Raw genomic sequence first — 15,409 nt, forward strand, 5'->3', positions numbered from 1 at the left:
GTCATCAGCAGATGGTGGCCACTCTCATGAAATAAACTTTGGTCTTCTTTGGTCTCTTGCAGTCATGGTTGAGTTTGGATGAGGCCAGAGACTGAGCTTTCTGTGTTTGCCGACTGAAGGGGTGCAGTGTAAGGTTCACCAAGTCTCCTAGCAAACAAAGTTAGGTCATGATTCAGAAATGAGCTTAGGTATTTTCTCTACTTTGAGCACCTGAGTAGTGCTCAGATGCTCAAAATGAACCTTGATGCTCAAGCCAGGCATAATCTCAGCGTGCCCATGAATCAGTAGCATGACTGTTGCTGCAGTCAGAAAATGTGAGCTCTGGGCCTTTCTCTGCTAGTGATTTTTTAATTACTGTCCATAAATCAGTAAATGTTTAACACTTGCTGTATTCTCTGAGACTCACTTAGTAATTTGTGAACTTCCTTGAACTCCTTGGATGAAAGTGTAAGGACTGTGCAAGGACAAACAAGTCAAAATACAGTATGATGACATAATTCAGTGAAAAGACATGTTCCTTCTACCATGCAGATATTTGTGAACTTCCTTGAATTCCTCAGATGAAAGTTTATGCGAGGACAAATTAAAATGTGTCATCATGATGTAATTCAATGAAAGGAACATATTCCTTCTGCTTATCTTTGTCTCATAATGACATCATTATATTTTTTCCTTTTCTTTAGCCACCAGATCTTTGCTAATGTCAGTGAGACCTCAAAGTGCCTTTTGCAGTAATGTTTTTGAAATATCTTCTAGTAATAAAAATTAAGTTGATGCTTTGCTAAAAGGACTGGTTTCAGCAGATGATCCTCATGCTTGTAATATCATGATAAAACCAATGAATGAGTCCTCTTTTCACTTTATTAAAATACTTGTGACATTGAAATATATATGAATCTTCTTTCTTCTCTGCTAATATGCATGTGATACAAATGTTCATCTCAACTTCTTGTATAAGAATTTTCCCACAGTTTCCACTAGCACAAGGAATTCCTTGTGTTTATTTGGCAGCACAGATTTTTGATCTATGTCAACACTGCTGAAATATTTTGAGGGAAAAAAATGGATAAAAGTCATTATCTTTCTATTTAAACTTGGACTACATTCTGTCTTACATCGACTGGAAAAGATAATTATATTTCACAAGATTGCTGAGCCCAGGATGAGAAAATGATCTTTGAGAAAAAATTAATATAGACAAATGGCCAAAGATAATGAAAAACACTTAATTTCTATTATCTGCTTGGTCAAAAAGCAAATTCTCCCTTTGATTTCTCTGATCTCCTTTCTCTGTAGAAATATTTTTTTTCACACGTTTTCAGAATTTGGGTTGTAATCCAAATGGCTGCCTTTCTCACTCCTCCTATGCATGACTCGTATACACAAGTGGGGTCTTTCTGGGGACTAACTTTTACATTATCTCTTTCCTTGGGATCTGGATGACAATCAGTGGCTATTTGGAGACACAAAAGTTTAAGTTGCCAAAAAGTAGTCATTGCAGGCTGACTGCCCAGCTGCCCTGCTAGGTATTACTAGTTTACTCTGCAGTATTTCTGGTTTTATTTATGTGCTTTGCTTTTTCACTATTTGATATGTTTGGCCTGGAAGCTCTTTTCCCTAGAGTTTCTCCATTCCTCTGTCCTGGTGTCCTTGGCATCCAGAACACCCTTCTGCCATGATTGCTGACCCCTTGAGCCTTCACTTCCTTCTCCAAAACACACGGATGTTGCAAGGTCAGTACCAGCTCCAGTGTACTACTAACCTAAACTGAACAATCCTTCCTTCTTTGCACACCTCCACACCCAGGAAAACCTGACTTCTCCACTGCAATGCCAGGCAGGTTCTTGCAGTTTTGGGGTTTTCTAGGTCTGGTTAGAAGACAGTCACAGGTGAGCCTTAGGCTATCATCTGTATCAGACTGAGAGCACCACTGGCACACAGCTCCGTGGAATAAACACAAGACCAGCCCACAAAGATCAGGAATTGTTATGGCGTTAAAATCTTTTCAAGCTGTGAGTTTCAAAAGCAAAATGCTAAAGGAATTGTGAGTTATATTGAAGGAAGAGGAATAAGTCAAGTTAAACAGATAATTAGCACCTATGAAGAAAATATGTTAAAAATTAATAGAAATTCATTCAATTTCTCACAGTTGAGTGCAGACTGAATATATATTGCCTGCTTTGATTGATTCAGCGAGATACTTTGCTGCCTCAAGTTCTTTCTTCTTCTTCCTCAGAAGTGTGTAAATAGCCAGATATTTAGACAAATAAAAACAGATAATTCTTTATAGTCCTTTGAATAAGTTGAATATACCAGGACTGCAAAAGAACTGTCTGGATAGAGATGCTGTCACTTGTAAAAGTCCAAAAAAGATCGGCCACGTCACTTGTGAAGCCATCAAGAAGACTGAGGTAATTATTGCAACCTCCTATTTTAAGCAAATTCTGTTGCACAGTGAATACCACAAAAGCAATACGTCATATGCAAAGTGAACCCAAAATCTCTGTAGATTTGGAAGCTCTTAATATCAGCTATTGGCCAGTTTGTAGTAGACTGAAGAGTTAAATGGGGAACCAATAGTAGCTAAAGATTCCCAAAATATTCCATTTAGTTAAATTTACAACTTGGTTATTTCCCATAACTACCTACTGAAGTGCTGAAAGTGCTGAATCTAATTTTATTTGTATTGAAATCAGTGAGAGATCATTCACTATTTTTCCATACAAAGCATTCTTTTGTGTCAACGGAGACTACTATGAAATATCCTTACTTAAGCATTTGAAAAAATGACGCATATGTTGCTACAAATTATGACAGCAAATGTCACAATCACTACTTACAACTTCCACTGAGTTTAATCAGATTTTGGCAAATAACAAGACCAACATGAGATGTCCGAGATTAGCACCAAACACGGCTTAACATGTTTAAAAATATTCAAACAAGACCACTGATCTTTAGAAACAGTGGTTCCTTAGGATTTTAACAAGGGTCTCTATACCCCAGAGAGTTTGCACAGAAGTTGCCATAAACCACACATGATATCTCAAAGCTGCCTGTATAAGCACAAGAACACTGGATGTTTTAATGGACTATGGGAAAATTTAATGTAGTGGTCTATATCCAGGGTGAAATTCATCTAAGTTGCAGTAGATCTCATCTTATTTCTGTTGAACAGTTAAAGATGTCAACAAGAAGTCATTCAAAGCTTCCAAATATCTTGGACTTCATAGCTTCATGTGTAAGCAATTCTTCTGAAGCACAATTTTAAAAGTTAAAAAAATGCAAAGAAAGATGGTAGGGGTAAAAAAAAGAGAGAAAATGCTATTGCTGTGTTGCCATAAAAAGAAAGGATAAATCAAATGTAAAATCCCACTAACTCCATGAACATGTACCTGTACTTTTGGTTTTTTTAAAGAGAGATTTTGAAAAACAGCCCCAAACTGCAGCCATTAGAGACTTTCTACTCAGCAGATGAAGACAGTATTCGTTAAACAGGGAGCTTTTTGTCTGGTTGGTTGGTTGGTTTTTACTGTTATTGTTGATGTTGCTCACCTGCACTTTTTGCTCCTGCAGCTACAGTGTTTGGAAGAGCTTCCTGTTGTAAATGGCATTCATGGAAAAAGCATATGGACTGACAAAGATCTGAGAGTGCCTTACCTGTTTATGTTTCTGATATATTCATATAGAAAGCTAAATACTAAGAGTAAAATGTCTGCTTGAGCCTTATCAATTTTGTAAACATTCTCAAGTGCAGTGTTGATGATTATTCACATAAGTTATGCCAGCTGCTTAATGGTTAAAGTTTTTACCTGCACATTGAAGCAGCAGTGAAGACAACACATAGAAGAGGAACTTGCAGTTAGGAGGAGATCATCTAAAGACAAAATGGAAAATTTGCTTGATGATGGAGAAACTGCTGCTGAAGGTTTCAGGATGTTTAGCACTTAACACTCAACACTACACTTACAGAAATCATGGACTTAGGGGTAAATTATCAGTCATCAGTACTTTCTGATTGGTCTTTTCATTTAAAGCCACGGACATACATTTTCAGAATTGTTAGTTCACTTGAAGGTAGCTAAATTCATTAATCAACCATGTTTCACATTAGAGAGATTTTAAGTAAGAAGTTAATAAGACATCTCTTATTTACATTGGCCACTTTTATTTCTGCTTATGGGGTTGCACGTCCTTACATCTCATATTAATGATATTACTGAGGTTTGAGCTTCTTGACTTACCATGGTAGAGTCAGCTAAGAGAAACTCACCTTTGGAATTTTAACAAAAGCAGCTATTTTATGACTTACCAGGAAATGGCAATATTTTTGCACATAATATGATATTTTCCCTTAAATGAGTAATCTCAGTTTAACCTACAGAATTAAGGTTTGATTCCACAAACCACTTAAACACGAGTGCAGTTTTAAACATATGACTAGTGGTACTGTTTCAAAAATAGCTCCATCTGTCATTCCCCCAAATTTGCAAATTCTGAAAGACCTTGTTGAATCAACAGCTTCAGTAAAATTGGCATATTTGTGTCTGGATCATACTTAGTTTTCTTGCTTTCTTTTCTTTTTTTTCTTTTTTTTAATAGCATAGGTCTTCAAAACAAGAAAACAAGTGGGAAAAATCCATGATTTAGCTGACAGTAAACAGAAAGCATAGTCATAAACAGTCAAATATACAGCACTGTGAAACTCTCTCTATTAGTAGATTATTACATACAGAGGTAGAAAAAGACTCAAGCCTCACCAGGCAAGTAGCCCATTTCTAAATCTATTTTGCTCAAAAACAATCAGCAGTCTTAACTACAGATTGAGATACCAAACATATAATTAAAACCAGAGCAATTGGTCACGATAAAGCTAGAATTTTGTCGAAAGATGGTAAAATATGGCTACATAAAAGAATTTTTCAGTGCAGTAAAATGGAATGAAAAGGGAGTCACGAAGCCTTTGGGACATCTATTTATTTTTCCATTGAATTTGTCTCCTTTCAGAACACAGACAAAGGACACACAGGGCTGCCTAGCTCTTCCCTGGTTTTTCAGGGAGAAAGATTTCTGTTGATTGCTTTCATGTGCAGCAAACATGTTCGCCTTTTTGAGAAGAGATTCACGTTCTGATGCAAACAGCGCAGAGGAAATTGCCAGGGATCCAAAGGAGGCAGGCTTCATATAAACCTGCTCTAGGCAGTGAATTAAGAATCCATTCCTGTTAGTGTCAATTAGGCCTTTATAGGGCAAATCCTGACCACAAAAAGGGTCAGTGAGTGGAGAAGCTGCTCCTGTGGCTTTTACAGCTGGGACCTACCCGAGAAAGCTGATGGGGATCCAGCATGGAAATGTGCCCTTTCCACTTCTGGTATTTAATTCTTGTAGCATCTTTTTTGGTCATGGTTAAAATTGCATCTGATTTGGTCCCATGGCACCTGAAGGTCTTCACCTTTGAGATTTCTGACCACATTTTCTGTTTTCAACCATAGAGGGCAAAATAAACAAAAATAAATACAAGAGCTTACAGGAACACTGCTTTCTCTCTCTTGCACAAATTTTTATCAAATCTCTTTAGTCCTCCCTCAAAACCAACAAAAGATGTCCCAAATCAAGTTGTAAATTAAAAGACAAGTGTTTAAAGAACACTGGAAGGTCTTAAGTGAATAAATCTTGCTAATGGTAGACAAGAACTTCGCATATAAACCAGTGGAGGAGGAATTCATTCTGCTCCCTTCCCAACAGAGCACATTTGCATTCTGGTGACCTCTCCTCTTGACTTCAGAAAGGGAGGGAAACCATGAAGAAAGGCTGACCATAAGTGAGATCTGTCTTCCTCTTGTACTTCTTGTGAATACTGATGTTCAGATGCTCACATGGGATTTGATATTAAATCAAGCATCTCCTAGTGGCTTGGCCAATACCCTTCTGCTTTCTTGTAAAGGTACATTATTTGAGGAAAAAAAAGCAGAGGTCCTTACAAATAATTGTCTGTACACAGCAGAACTTCTGTGCTTTGTCCAGGCTGTGTAGTGAAAACTGCTTTGACATCAGCCCGTGTCAAAGGCCACTGCTGCTAATGTGCTCAGCACACCACACCATTCTTTGTGCTTTGCTTAGTTAAGAGTTTTTGGTCTCTACATCTTCCCATGACCATGAAAAATAGATCATTTCATAAAATAAACCAAAATCACAGCTAAAAAACAGCAGGCTCCAAACAAGTATGTTGCAAGTACATCTCTGTCTGTGAGGTAGGAATGGATAATTGAGAGCCAAATGAGGATTTTGAACACCCACCATATCCTTGGATTGCTGTTTCTCTTTCAAGGAGCATGTGAGAGGTGCCAGCCTTCCAACAAAACACTAAATATTTAAAAACAACAACTCCACTCATCTGGTAGTTGGACTTGAAGAACAAACATCAGCCCATTGTCTGGTTTCTGCCGTCATTTTGTACACACAGAAAGCCAAAGACTCCAAATAATTTTGTGGCCTCAGGCATCAACAACAAACAGTGTATATTTGATGTATTGGCCTAATTTCTGTCTGCTGAATATGCTGTTTTGGAGCTGTTTACGTGACTTTTTTTTTTTTCCTTAATTTATGTTCAAGTCTTTATATTCCCAGGTTTTTTTTTTTTAACCTTTCTCAAATTTTCCTGTTTCATGTTTACGATGCTGTTACTGAGGAAGAGGTGACCAAAGTGTTTTTTTAAAAAAGGCATGAGTTTTGCAGAAACTTGCTATTCCAGTCTGATAAACTTCTTGCCTGTCGCTACACTTTCTAATTAAATTGCCAAACGTTGAGGAAAAAGTCATGAAAGTGGGGGGAAAGAAAACGTAATTATCCATGCAGTGGAGAAAAAGAATACTTAGTGAATGCAGTTTTTAGAGCTTTTTGCCAGACTTCTGCTGTGAAAATTATTGTCCAGAAGGGAGGCTGTAAACCTGTTTTTGAAGATCAGTTTGTTTCAAAAAGGACTATTGTACTTCAGATAATTGTCTTAACCTTTCTCATATGATTTATAAGGTCTTCCAACACTTGTGGTACCAACATTTGTTTGTGACTTTTATTGCTCTCAGAGTGGTCATTGATTCAAAGGACAGACCTAGTCTTTGGTCTCTGCAAAGCCATATTTTCAGGGGATTAAATGACCACTTTTTCCTCTCCATTCCTCAGAGTTTCTCTTCCCTGGGACTTCACTTTGCATCCCAGGCTCAACACAACCAACGAGTCAACTCTTTACAGAAACAAGGATTATATACATTCTGAGCAAGTATTATGCACAATGTAGAAACTTATTAAAGGAAAAAGCTTGTCATGAATATACAGGAAATATTTCAATGCTGCTCATCGAAGAAAGGAATGACGGTACACACTTCTCAGCAATGATGATAAAAAATATGTAATTTTCCAAGTATAATGTTGAGTGTGATTTATAATTTCATTTTCAAACTGCGTTTTATAATAGCGGTACTTTGCCAGTACCAACAGCACCTGCTGTCAGGGCAAGGGCCACAGAGGTGTGTGCTTTCTCCTCAGATTGCATAGACAACACGTGGGGAAAGCTGGCTGCATAAAGGGTATAAACCACAAAATCTAAAAGGCTTTGGAAGAACTAGCTGAGCCAGTCTGTTAAGAAATATTGCTAGGGCTGGACTAGGGAGTGAAACCTATACCTGTACACAGCCCCAGGAAGCAAATTGAAATCCTGTGGGGCAGAGAGGGGAGCTGAACTGAGATGCCCCACAGCCTGCGGCTCACCCAGGTGGTGGATGAAGCCCCAATGTTTTCACCCAACTGGTTTGATCAGACCTACTCTGAATATGCTTATTATTTCAGGATCCCCACGTGCCACAGAGAAGTGAACAAAGTTAGCACCTGAACCTAGAAGAGCCCTTGGTCCAAAAATAGTCATTGCTCTGTAGAGCAGAGCCTGGACCTGGGCAGATGCATACAAGACAGCTGCAGCAGTAGCTCAAAAATTATGTTTTATGATATAATTGCTTTTCCTCCTACCCCTGTTCTATTTCTTAGAGCAGACCCTCAGCCACAGATCCTCCCTTTGCAAGGGAGTACGTGGAATTATTTTTGGAATCTCCTCGGGTGCTCCAATGGACAGTCAGAGGTGAGGCTATTGGCAGCTGCAGGATGGTTGTTTGGACTATGAAGCCAAAGATATCCTTAAATCCCCTTAATATGAAAACATTTAGACACATTCTTCTCACTGAATTTAACAGAATTACTCTCATCCCTAATCATAAAGCATTTCAGAATCAGTCTTCGTCTTGTATGAGCTGGGCTGTGACAGAGCAAGTCTTTGAACCTCTTTCTTTTGAAACTGCGTTGGGCTGTCTTAACCACAAGACCACAGGTATTTTGAGAGACTGCTCATGAATGTTTGCAGCATGTTTGAAGATCCAAAGATTTGAGAATTCTATAGAAGATACTACAATGGCAATTGGCTTTCTAGCTTTCTAGAGAAACCGTTGCCTAAGTTACTGGGGATTTTCACTCCTGATTAGGTGGATTTCTAAAATAACCAGTTGTGACACTGCTGCCAATTCTACTTAAAAGCTTTAAATATATGACGATTAGTGGAAAAAAAATTAAAAATCGAACCTTCTTCTCTGATTTTAGGTACTATTTTTAAAGCTAAACAGATATTCAAATGAATTGTTTGAATTCCTACTATTCTTTTTGCCTTCACAAAAACCCCAACTTCCTTTCCAATAAAAGCTCTAGCCAGTAGAGTTAATGCACTTTTCTTACATTTCAGAGTCTGCAGATAAATTTAGGCTATTAAGAAAAATGTGTGTATTAGAATACTTGTGTATCTAACTTCCTTTAAAAAGGAAGAGAAAGAAGACTGCAAAAGTGAGCGAAATTTTTTCTTGTCTAGGTCACATAGCTTTTTAAAAGAAGTGTTTCTAGCTTGTGGTTCTACTGTTACATGTGCACATTTATCCAGTCCGGCCTTAAATTCCTTTGGCTGTTGTTTTCTGATGTCTGAAGACTTAAGTAAAAGGGGGAGGAAGAGTTAGTGTGCTTCAGGTAGAACACAGGCTTCTTGAATCAAGGTCTGCAAATACAATATTCCTACACACTCCATGTAGGTATAACTCTGCCTTTCCTTCCACAAATTTCTTTCTTAGACCTTATTTTGAGCAATTTTCCAGCCAAATATGGTCCAGGCTGTACTACCCAGTACCACTGACACATGCCTTGGCCCACAGGTATCCCTTTAGCAGGAGGAGGTTACCACCATCTCTGTGTGGCTTTGGGGGTGGTGGGGACACCCTGCCTGCTCCAGCACCCCTTTTCTTCCTGCACCAGCTGCCCATTGCACCCTCATTCCTCACATCACACTTGCTCAGCCCAAAGCAGCATGGTGCTGGAAGGGAGCTGAATGGTACCTCAGTCCCCTCCTCTGGTGCTGAGCCAGGAACGGGGCTGTGCCACATTTGCTTCACCTGCACTGCTCACGTCTCGCTCCCTCCAGCCCTCCAGGCGCCAGCCAGGATCGGGTCCCACTCTGCTTCCAGGTGCCTGTGATAAATGACTGCTGGACAAACATCCACAGCTGGTGGGGCAGACACTGCTTCTGGTAATTTTGTGAAGTGGTTTCCCCGCTCTAGCGGCATAAATGTCTCCCTTGCTAGTGCTAAACTCCCTGAAGTTGTTTGTTTTCCATTTGGGAAAGTAAATCTTCTGCAGCCAATCAAACTCACTAACAAAGTTCAAGACAAATCTTGACTCTTGTGTGCCTTTTGGGCAGGGAAATGAAGACTAGATAAAATAATTTTTCTATTTCTCTGTACAAAAATGCTATCATTTGACTTAAGGTTTCACTATATACATTGATATTGGAGAGTTTTGTAATTTTCCACAAATCACTTTTGTGCTTTGTTAACCTGAGAGTCAGATAGTTTCATAGCCACGTAAAAGGACTTAATGTAGACCAAAATAAATTAATAACTTAATTTTTAAAAATTATGAAATACATTTTTAATACATTTATATTTTGTACAACAGGTTTGTGATCCTCTTCTTTAACCTGCTACCTTAGCACAAGGTGCAGTGGAGGAAATTATTTCTATGCAGGGATTTGAAATCTGCTTAGGAAAACCACTTAGGGAATTAAAAAGGGCAGTATATGGCAATTCAGGTCATATATCTACGTTCTTAAAGGAAAAAAATATACTTGTTAAAATTTATAGGATTTTGCCAAGCAAAAACTTCAGAAGACCTTTCTCCTTATGGCCTATGTCAGTTTCGTGCAGAGTCATCAGTGTACATAGTGATGTACACACACGTTTATATGCAGAGATATATATACATACATATATATATATACACTTATAGCAGCAGGCAGTGGCCAACTAGGAACTTTGTGTAGGTAGTTTTAAAGTTGAATGGAAGATAACAAGGACAATCCAAATACAGGACTCCTATCCTTAGGAAAGAAGTAGTGCAGGATCTTTATTATAGAGAAAAAAATAATAAATCTGACAGACCCATTGTAAATACAGCCATATATGTAGGTCTTCCTAACCTAACTTTGGTTATTGATAAACCAGGCATAACCCTGTATTCAAAACACCACTAAGCAGACCTATTTCTCTCATCAGGCTAGACCAAGATCTCCCACACTGTCATGTATAGAAGAGATCCATCATTAACAGTATTGGTATCACAGTGAGAAATAGGATGTTGATTCTTGTGCAACAACAGTTTCCTACTAGTATGAGTTTTTTAAATTGCATACTCATAAAACCAAACCCAGTTCTGAACTTGACTCATTCTGACTCAGTTAAGTTACCTGTTGCAATTTCCAAAAGAACTTTAATACTCACTGAACTTACCAAGAAGTTCTCAGTTCCAGTTACATAGGGTAAAATTTTCTTCTTCTTGTACAAAAAATCCTACTGACTGCTGTGGCCTGTGTGTGTGATTAAGATAATGCTTGAAAAGGTAGATCCTTTTTTTTTTTTTGTAGTGACAGCCGTGGAGGTGGTCTCTGAAGCATTATGACTAACAAAAGGTCAAGGATAAGCACCTAATTGCTCATCTGTGGATTGTCAATAGAGGCAAACAGTGGATTTTCTACCCATATACTGGCTTTTGTTCTGCATACTTTAAATTTGTCAGTTTTCACAGCTTTCAACTATGAATATGAAATAAATAAATCTTGAGCCTTTCATGAATAATGTAATTAAAATGTAATGTAATGTAAAACTTGCTTAGATGGTGCTTTGCCAAACATAAACATCTCTTCCACTCAAAACCACAAACTGCAATATGCTGATGGCCCTAAAAAAATTGATCCTGTAAGAAAATTAACTTTCTGTGGCCCTGAACAAAACCCACACGTTTTGAACTTGGTATGTGACTTTTGGCTAAGCAGTTGTTTATTCATCCCTCTAGAGATGAGTAGCAGCAGTTACCTCTCTTAGAGAAAGTGCAAATCTGCACAACACCAAGGGACCTGGGGCATAGCTCTTGTGGGTGGTAGCAAGTCTGGCAACAGACAGACTGTGATGCAGCAGTCAGGGGACAAAAGCAGCAGTGTGATGTGAAGAGATAACCTAGTCCAAACTCATTTAACTCTCAAATGTTCAAGGAATTTTGGTGTGTTCTCTCTGTATTAGCAGGTGTTTGTGCTAGATCACCTATTGCCTCTCAGCCTCGTGCTAGTTAAAAACTGGAATGACATCCTTGTTGTCCACTTCGATTACTTTATGAAGAATGTAAAAAAAAATCGGGTCCGGGCAGATAACCTGGTAGCTCACAGATTTAGTATGGAAAGCTAAGGCCTAAGAGGCAGGGTCAACCGGACTGTGTTTAGAAAAAAAGAAAAATGCACAGTTAAGCCAGAGTACAGCCAATATAGCTGATGAAATTATGCTAAGTCTTTTCAATTATCTAAATACACTTTTTTTTTCCTTGAAAGGACAATTTATTCCCATAGACTTTCTGTTATAGAGAGTCATCTGCCCTCCTCTTGCTGATTAGCTGCCAGTAGAGAAATCTGAAGGTCACAAACACTGTGTGACTTCTTCTGCCATCTTGACAGGGTGTGGCTGTGGGTCTAGACAAAAGACTCTTTTGTCTTTCCTCTGGGGTGATGGGAGGGTGCATATTGCTGTGCCTAAGACTGTGAAACCAAGGTCATCGTCCATACTGAGCTCTGTGTTGTCAGGCAAACTGGCCTGAGAGCCCTTTGAAGACCCGGCCTGAAATAAGAAGGAAGAAAACAAACAAAACAGGGAATCAGCAAACAATTGGTCTGAATCATCTTCTCAAATCAAATCACTTTTACCATTGGAAAATGGTAAAAAAAGGAAATCTGTGCACTTCTGGAGAACTGGTAGCCGGGTCCTTGGCAGAGCAATGAATTCCATGCAAGGCTGGCTGCAAGCAGAGAAAAGGAATGGACATCTTTCCTAATTGATACTGGCTAAAATCTCATAAACTAACCTACAGAGCAACTGAAGACATTCAAAGGAGAAGTGTAACTTTTTAATCTGGCATTGCTAGAAATCAGACTTGTTTTTCTTTTTTTAATTTAAAAATTATTGTTTCTTTTGGCAATGAGTATTTTTTTAAACAAAAATACCTTACTCTGTAGACAGAACTTCTAATTGCATCATGCCAGTGGACTACTAGTTAATCTCATCTCCAATAAAGATCAGATTAAGGTGATGCAATCATGAGAAAGATCAACTCAAAGGCAGCTGCAATCTGGGCTTGAAAAGAGTAGCACGGGTAAACAATGTGGCTAGGATCCTTCTGAGAAACAGGAGACATGCTGCTTTCCCCTGTCAGCCCCATTTCATTTGTCCAGAGCAGGCTGTAAACCAGTTGATGTTGGGGGACATCATGTAGTAAAAGAACACAGAGGCACTGCAATGTTGTCCTGCTTGTAAAAAAAAATTAATAGATTTGTCACTTTGAAAATGACAAAAATTACTAAGTATTAATAATGGATTTGTTGAATCTGCTAGCAAGTGACCATCTCTGCATGCCTTCCTCACAGAATATGCTGCTCATCTGACCCAAATCAGGCAGAGGGACTGGTCCAAGACCTGTGACAGAGAAGGATGACAGCAGATGACTGTTCCAAACACCAAGGGCGAGAGACATTTGCTATCCCGCCTGCAACCTAGGGAAGCATCTGTGTAGTTAAAACAAGTGCTGTTACATTAACCCACGTGAAACCATTAGCAGGACACATAGCAAAGTCCATCTGTTTACTCAGGCCTCTGCCAGGGGGGAGAGCTGCTGTTTTGTTGTTTTTTAAGCATGAATGGCACATGATTCAGTAGGGAATCAGGAAACTTTTGGTTGTTGCACCAATATTAAAGCTGTGAGAAAGTGCATATTAATCTTTCAAATGGGCAGAAAGGTTAACTGGCAGCCGTTGTATTTCACAAATTGGAAAACAAATAGAGAAATCAGCTAGAATGAATTAACCGTATAATAAAGAACTAAAAATATACCTTCAATCACCTGTAATAAAAAAAAAATGAACAAATTATACTTCTTAGATATATATGCATACCCACTTTTTTTTTTAAACTATTGGTTCCCCAAACTAGAACTAGAACTAAACCTCTTCCTGACTCCAATAGAGATCTGCAGCAGTGCGTGCCAGAAGGCAGCTGCTTGTGCCGCGGTGGGAAAAGCTGGGCACTGCACAGCTGGGCGCTGCAGGGCCATGCAGGGAACTGACAACTCCTGTCCCAAAGAGCTTACATTTCAGCTGCGTGACTGGGGATAACAGATGGGTCGAGATGGGAGACCATGAAAACTGTGCGAAACCGGACAGTCTCAAATCCCAGCTGCTTACCCACTCTCTAATATTGCCAAGTTAAAATTTCACACTCTTGTTGTCGCAGCAGAGTTTACTCTGTTTCTTCCTCACTGAGGAAGAGGAGCAGTGGGACATTGGTGCATGCTACAAAAGGGCTTCAAGGCTGGAATTTGCTGCTGAACCAGACAGTGTTCTGACAGACACAATAAAAACTCGTGCTTTCTTCATGTTTCCTCGCTGCGCGGAAAAGTGTCTGCCAGGCCGAGTTATGTGCTCAGTGCTAGGGAATGGCAGAGGCCGGTGAGCTGGGCACACAGTTCTGGAGGTCAGCCCTTAAACCTCTGAGAAGAGACTGACACTCATTAGGGGCTTACATGGGCTCCAGGAGGCGGCCAGGACACAAGAGACACATTTCCCGTGAGGAAGCTGATGGCTTAACGCAGTTCCCAAGAGAAAGAAGCAAAAGTAAACTTCTGGTGAAACAGCCTCCACACCCAAGGACGCTTTTAAGCGAGGGATTCAGAAACAAAAACCCCAAATGTCAGTACGGGGACAAGGCACTCTGCAGTTGCTGCTGAAATTGCCCCAAGGCTGTGACTCACGCTGAGCCACCACCGAAGCGGGGTGCAGCGCCCGGCCGCCGCTCCACCCCACGGCCCGCCCGCCGCTCCCGGGGAAGGATGCCGGGCGACTCCTGAATCGCCGTCTCTCCGGACCTGTCGGAGCGGGAACCCCAGGAACCTCTTTCTCGTCACTTTCCAAGCACGAGGCCGGCCGGGCCCAGGCGGGACACGGCACCTGGGGGCGGAGCGGCAGCGGGGCGGGCCCGTGGCCGGCGGGAGGAGCCGGGCCGAGGAGGGGGTGGCTCGGAGCGGCGCTGCTGGGATGGGAGCGTGAGAGGGGGTGAGTCCGTGGCCGGAGGAGCTGCGGTCTGTCGCGGGGGCTGGTGCCGGCGGGCTCGGACCCGCCATGGAGCCGGTGACCAAGTGGAGCCCGAAGCAAGTGGTGGACTGGACTAAGGGTAAGAGAGAGCCGACCATGCCGTCGGGGCGCTGGGGGAGCTTTCCGGCGGCGCGCTGGGGGTGCTCCGCTGCCGCCGTGGCTCCTCTGCCCGGCGGGGCGGCTGCGAAGGCGGCGGGGGGAGCGCGGCCGTGGCCAGCGCCGGGCCCGGCCGAGCCCCGGGGCTCCCCGGCGTGGGGCTCGGGAGCTGGCGGCTTCATGCGCCCTCCATGCCCGCTTGTGCGGGATTTTCCGTGTTGTTTTGGTTTTTTTCTTTTTCTGACACTGGGAAAGAGAAAGTTCTGCAGCGAGAGTGGCTGACTCGAGGTCCATGTATATACATGTGTGTGTGTATATATATGTATATATATCTCTGGAGTGGAGTATCTACCCATGTCTCAGTTCTCTTCTCCCTGTGTTCGTCCTGGCCAGCCCGCTCGCATGGAGAGGGGGAGTTGCCGTGCTCCTTCGGGCAGGTGGGATCGTGCAACCACAGAGTCGTTCAGGTCGGAAAAGTCCCGCGAAAGTTAACTTTCAGCTTCCCAAGCGAAATCCATTCACGGTTCGAAAAAAACTTCGGGTTTCTAAGTTAAG

The 15,409-nt window shown here is 41.0% G+C and overlaps 1 protein-coding gene across 1 annotated transcript in view; it reads left to right on the forward strand.

Annotated features, from left to right (window-relative positions):
- Positions 1–14,698: 14,698 nt before the first annotated feature.
- The window catches only part of CNKSR3 (CNKSR family member 3), a 53,772-nt gene continuing 53,061 nt past the window's right edge, over positions 14,699–15,409 (forward strand). Inside the window, exon 1 of the mRNA XM_014886020.2 lies at positions 14,699–14,837. Within this exon, the coding sequence (XP_014741506.1) occupies positions 14,786–14,837 (52 nt within the window). The 5' untranslated portion in view covers positions 14,699–14,785. The remainder of the gene's footprint in view (positions 14,838–15,409) is intronic.

The sequence above is a fragment of the Sturnus vulgaris genome, chromosome 3, assembly GCF_052056855.1.
Source record: "Sturnus vulgaris isolate bStuVul1 chromosome 3, bStuVul1.hap1, whole genome shotgun sequence".
In the NCBI taxonomy this organism is placed as follows: Eukaryota; Metazoa; Chordata; class Aves; order Passeriformes; family Sturnidae; genus Sturnus; species Sturnus vulgaris.